The 5,909-nt window shown below is 40.2% G+C and overlaps 1 protein-coding gene across 1 annotated transcript; it reads right to left on the minus strand.

The window, feature by feature from the left end:
• Window positions 1-972: 972 nt before the first annotated feature.
• On the minus strand, window positions 973-3,101 carry LOC119316056 (peptidyl-prolyl cis-trans isomerase FKBP17-1, chloroplastic-like). The gene is made up of 4 exons (XM_037590443.1): window positions 2,791-3,101; window positions 2,357-2,479; window positions 1,577-1,693; window positions 973-1,310 (listed from the first exon to the last, which is right to left on the minus strand). Exons 1-4 carry the CDS (start codon window positions 3,046-3,048, stop codon window positions 1,185-1,187), a joined length of 624 nt encoding a protein of 207 aa, XP_037446340.1. The 5' UTR covers window positions 3,049-3,101; the 3' UTR covers window positions 973-1,184.
• Between the last annotated feature and the right edge of the window lie 2,808 nt (window positions 3,102-5,909).

Below are 5,909 nucleotides of genomic sequence, written 5' to 3' on the forward strand. Positions count from 1 at the left end.
AATTAGACCCTCTTCTATAGAGATACGCGATGATGCTTAAGAAAAACTTGATTTATTCCACAAAGCATCTTATATTGTACAGTGCCTTAGTGTGATATATATAGCTTGTAAAACCATTCAACCACCACGGTTGAAAAACCATAGATGAAGTGGCATGGTCCATCGTAGTTTTGGCGCCTGCAATCCTTCCACCCAGACGGCCGTGTACGCATTTGTACTCTTGTACGCATCATGTGTAGTCCATGTGATGGACGGCATCATGCAGTCATGCTGCAGCTTGCAGCCGGTATTCTAGCAAGTACCACAGAGCTACTAGATGTCTAGATCTGATGGTAGTTTTGCAATGAGATTCAGAAGGAAAACAAATATTCAATCTTCTCCAAAGTCAAATAACGACTAGTCAAAAGAAACAGCGGTACGCTCGCAGGAGAGGATACCAATTTCAAAAGAGCAGATCTCAGTGAAGTCCATACGGCTTCTTCCCACATGTTCAACAGTTTCAATCCAAGAAGAACATGGTTCAGAGTTGTTGTTTTTAGCGGTATAATCATGCTTTGGAGTAGGTTGCCCTCGAAAAGTAAGCTGTTATTATTGAGTAATGTAAACGAACATGGCTTCCCGCCAAAAAAAATATAAAATGGCTAAACCATGACAAAGCGATGGATCATTCACCCTTTTCTTCTCTACAGTAAAAAAATAGGGGCAAAGCGAATCATAATCAGGGAGACAGAGAGTGCTAAACTTCACATGGTATGGCACTAAACAGAATCTTAATCATCGTTCCCGCGAATTCTCGGAGGAAGGACACTTGCTAATTATCAATAGCCAAGGGTGTATCATCAGACACCTCTGATACAAATATTCTGCTCTTCAAAGGCAACCACCCATCTGTTGACCAACCCATATGAGATGCTGATGTGAGCTAAGAATAGAGAGGTTGAAAAAAAAAATACCAAATACGATTACTAAGGGTTCAAAGCAAAATAATTCACTTGATCACTATGTACCACTTTTTTCTTTCTTATATACGCACAATTTGTATCTGTACAATTCAGGTTTGCAGAGGGATTGACCAGAAGCACGAGCAGGTTCTAGCTCAGAGTCTCTTTGATACAAAAGTGTACGGTACCAAAAGATTTCAATTAGAGCGGTGATTGGCCTGCAGCATTGGCAAAGAACGACAGTTATGTGTGCTGCCTTATGCTGATTAGCTCGATGTCGAAGATGACAGTTCCAAGGGTTGAACCCTCGCCATTTGCGAGGCGCGTCGGATTGAATATAGTAGTAAATAATCTCTGCCGATCAAAGAACTGCACATGAAACAACAGGAAGATTTAGAACCTCCGCGGTGTCTTGTCAAATACATATGCAAGACTCAAGTGGGGATTTTCTTATTCTAAACATCCATATGCATGAGTTGTTAAAACACTAACACATCTCTGAATGCATGGTGTGTGCAACAGAAAGGAACAAGTTGGAAGCTAGGAGTTGCTTATGGTGGAGAAACTCCAGGTGATCATGAACGAAATGATATAACAGATGAAGAATTCTAGGGTCTGGATAGCACGGAAGTTACATTAGGAGGAATTGGTTCCTGTGATGTGTTTTGGTATCCCTGTGTTGGCGGAATGACAACACGGCGAAGACCACCGACTCTCATGGACTTCACTGCTGCTTCAATACCAGGTATAACCTGCAGGGCTCATGCATTAAATTATGGCAAGACTATCAGCCTGAACAAGAATCTACAGATGAAATTCCGAAGAAATGTATTGAGAGGAACATCAGATACAAGAAAGATATCCATCCAGATTATGGCGAACCTCATTATGGCAAGATTACTTCGGAATTTAAGTGAACATCCAGAGCCATAACAAGATAAACTTGTTTTAAGGCGCATTCAACCGTTCTGAAGCTAATTTTCAGTTAGTCTGCGATGACTATGCACCACAAAATAGCAAGCGCAGCTGCTATCATAAAATCAAACATGTGCACAGCAGTGCACAGTGTACTCTCTCATCCTTATTATTTAACCACCGGAACTCTGCGCCATGACTTAGGCATGCTTCTAAGCAAATACTATGGTTTAAAAAAAGGAAATACAAAGCTCATTAGCTACTAGTCCCTCCGTTCCGAATTACTTGTCGCAGGTATGGATGTATCTAGATGTATTTTAGTTCTAGATACATCCATTTCTGCGATGAGTAATTTGGAACCGAGGGAGTAAAATAGAAAACTCTAGTATGCTGTAGCCCCAACCTTTCACCAAAAAGCTCAAATAATATAGTGTAGTATCAGCAGCATAAGATGTGCTCACTTATTTCTGCAAAGAGTTTTAACAAAATTCTTGTCTCACCTTTCCAGACCCGATGGTAAAGACAAAAGGTATCGGATCACCGGTCGCGTCCTTGTGATCATAGGTTGAGTCGAAGCGCCAGCCTTGCTTCGCAGCCAGCCTTCCATAGTAGTGGATTGCAACCTTGAGCCATAAGAACATTTTTGGAAAAAACAGGGAAACCATAAGAACATATTTTGTACCTACTAAAAATTAACATCATTCCAGCCTTTTTTTTACTAGAATGATGTTAAGAAATCCCTGCACTACTATGCATACCATCATCTATAATAAGAAGAAAACCATAGTCTTGTCTGTATCATGGCTAAGTATGGGCAGTGGAGCAGTAAACTAGAGCAATATTTGGTTTTGAAGGTGTAAACTTGGTTAATGGGGACAAGTAAGAAAGGGTGCTGCTAATAAGCACAAACTGTGCAGAAAGGCACCGCTTGTACCTGGTCTCCGTCGACTGGGACCTCGCCGGAACCCTCCCGCAGCTCTAGGGCCTTCACGCCGCCGGAGCTAGGGATCTCGGTGAATCGAGAGGCCGCGGCGGAGGCGGCGGCCGTGGGGAGTGCGGATGCGGCGGAGGCCAGGAGGAGGTGCCTTCTAGTGGCCGTCAGAGGTGGTGCTGTAGCTAGGGTCACGGGTTTTGTTTTCGCGGGAGGCGGCGGCACGGCGCCGGCCACCGCGGAGACGGAAGGGATGACCATGGACGCCGCTACTGTTCCTATTATTTCCTCTTTCTTTTTCTTTGCTTTTGGGTTAGCTTTGAAATTCAACCTCTTTTCCAATTTCCAAAGCGCTGAATTTTATTTACTTAGAAGGAAGATGAGAAAAAAAAACTGATGAAATTATGCCCTTAGATATTGGGGTCTTGTTTTTGGAGTTCGAAAAAATTCAAAGGGGGGTTTAACTGTTCACTTAAATGAATTGCATTATTTATGGATGGATGAATGAAGAATGTAAGGTAATTCGGGTGCTTGCTCAATGCTGAGTGTTTGAAGTAAAATTTAGACAACTCTATAATAAAAAAATAAAATTAGTGTACGAAGCATAGTGTAATCAATGTAAGAACTTGATGTTAATTAAGAGTGCGAAAGTTTCCAACATAGATTTTTATACACATTTTTCGCTAATAAAAAACTGGTTACACATTTGTTCTCTGTGTTTGGAACCACAACGTTAGTATATGGGTATGTTTCAAATGAAAAAAGTGATTATGCTCTTTTTCAGAAACATCGCTGGCACTCTTATCTGCTATATACGTGAACATGTATGTGCTGAAAACATGTGGTATAACTTTACTGAAACTTCAATGCTTTAAACACTTTAGTTCGCAAAATTTTTGGTCATGAAAACTATGTGAATGCTGAGTGTATGTTCAGAATCTACAACATCAACACAAAAACATTTTAGAAAACCATGACTACTATGATGAAAGGTTAAAAAAGCACAATTGTTGGGGTTAACAGGAACAAAGAATAAAACTAGTGTATGAAACATAGTGTGTTCACAATCATTAGGACGTAATCAATGTAAGAACTTGGTGTTATTCATTTACCGCAAAATAAGAGCGGGAAAGTTTCCAACATATATTTTGTAGGTACTTTTCGCTTACAAAATCTGGTTACGTCTTTGTTCTCTTTGTTTGGAATCATATGTCAGTTACATGTGCATGTTTCAAAAAAAGTGATTATTCTCTTTTTCTATAGACTCAAAAAAGTGGTTATCCTCTTTTTCGTAAACATAGCTTGCACTTTTATCTTGTTTATACATGAGCATATATGTGTTGAAAACATGTGGTGTAACACCGAGACTTCAATGCTCTAAACACTTTAGTATACACCAAAAGTTATACCTTTCATCATGGAAACTATGTAAATGTTGAGTGTATATTAAGAACCTACAACATCTGGACAAAATGTTTTAGAAAACCACGACAATTAGGATGAAAGTAAAAAAACAATTGTTGGGGCTAAAAGGTACTTCCCAACCAAATCGCATGAACTGAGCTCAACTGATAGCGAATCTGACATCTAGGCTCCACCAATCAGTGCACATGTGTCGTACCTAGGAGCATGTGTTTTGTTTTTGAGGGAGGTCGTGTCACAACGCTAGCCACCGCTGAGGGAAAGTGCTAACCATGAATGTCCTTGTTGTTCCTATCGTTTTCCCTTTGCTTTGGATTATCTTTGACTTCTAGCCTCCTTTTCAATGTCCAAGGCATTGAATTTGTATTTGCTCAGAAGGAAAATGAGAGAAAAGAAGAAGAGGAGAAAACAATGCACCAATGAAATTATGCCCTCGGATATCGGAGTACTGTTTTTTGGATATTAGAATTGACAAATGAGGGGAGGGGTACAATTCAGATGATTGCTTAATATTGAGTGCTTGAAGTAAAGTTGAAATGACTCCATAATAAAATAATAAAACCCATGTGTGAAATTTAGTGTGTTCGACAAATGGGGGGGGGGTAAAATTCAGATGATTGCTTAATATTAAGTGCTTGAAGTAAAGTTGAAATGACTCCATAATAAAATAATAAAACCCATGTATGAAATTTAGTGTGTTCGAAGTTATTAGGACGTAACCAATCTAAGAGTACTTGCATTACTTACCGTGAAATAGGAGTGAGTGGTCTTTCAGCATATTTTTTCACTAACTAAAGTATGGACTCTTTTGGCATTCTCTTTGTTTAGAGATACACGTTGTCAGATGTGAATTTGTTAAAAAAATGTTTACCTCTTTTTTAATAGAGAAAATTAGCCTCTCACATAAAGAACCTTTAATTAAGTAGTGAAACAACATGTAAAGGATGAGTGTATGACACAATATCATGATCAAGTTTTATAAAATCGCCACTATTTAGGATAAAAGTTTGAGAAAGCCACAATGATTGGGGCTAAGGCTAACAAGATAGAGTATGCTCACGATCTTACCCCATCTAGTCATACAGAGACTCAGACAAGGTTGAACCCGACTGAATCTGATTCTACCTAGCGTTCAACCCTCATCGACCCCTGTTGCCTACTCCCGCTTCACCAAACTCACACCTCACAACTCGTAGTTGACTCTTTCCTCGCCATCATAACCAATAATCACCTCTTGGCTAGTGGTACACATCCCTGATATTGGCACAGTCTGCATTGAAATTGGATCCAGGACGCCATCTTTTAAGGTGTTGTATTATCACTAACTGTGTGGTATGATCATTAATGTGCTTCGTGGAGTCTCCACTAACAAGCGCTTCAATGTGCATGGCCTCTAGCCAAGGAGCAACGAGTTCCTCCCTCTCATGGTCAAGGTCATGTCAAAGAAACTGCTAGTCATGGACAACATACCAACGGAGAACACCCCACCGCCATTACCATGCATGTACTGGTGAGAAACCGAGGTGAGCTTTTCTTAGAGTTTTACACCACACTCGCATGTCGGTTTTGGTGCACTCTCGCCAACTGTAATAGAGCCGAGTGTTATGCTCGTGCTAAGGCTTATGCTAGTCATGACCTAACTCCTAGGTTGCACTCTCGATGCTCAAGCTTGTGGACAATACTAGCACAACCTTATTCGT

This window comes from Triticum dicoccoides, chromosome 6A (genome assembly GCF_002162155.2).
Source record: "Triticum dicoccoides isolate Atlit2015 ecotype Zavitan chromosome 6A, WEW_v2.0, whole genome shotgun sequence".
Classification (NCBI taxonomy): domain Eukaryota; kingdom Viridiplantae; phylum Streptophyta; class Magnoliopsida; order Poales; family Poaceae; genus Triticum; species Triticum dicoccoides.

Bases quoted from the DNA above. Each gene is read 5' to 3' on its own strand.
- LOC119316056 (XM_037590443.1), bottom strand. From the start codon at position 3,048: ATGGTCATCCCTTCCGTCTCCGCGGTGGCCGGCGCCGTGCCGCCGCCT. The intron at 2,480-2,790 runs GTACAAGCGGTG...TTATGGCTCAAG, and splicing joins TCCCAGTCGACGGAGACCAG to GTTGCAATCCACTACTATGG. The intron at 1,694-2,356 runs GTGAGACAAGAA...TGAGCCCTGCAG, and splicing joins TTACCATCGGGTCTGGAAAG to GTTATACCTGGTATTGAAGC.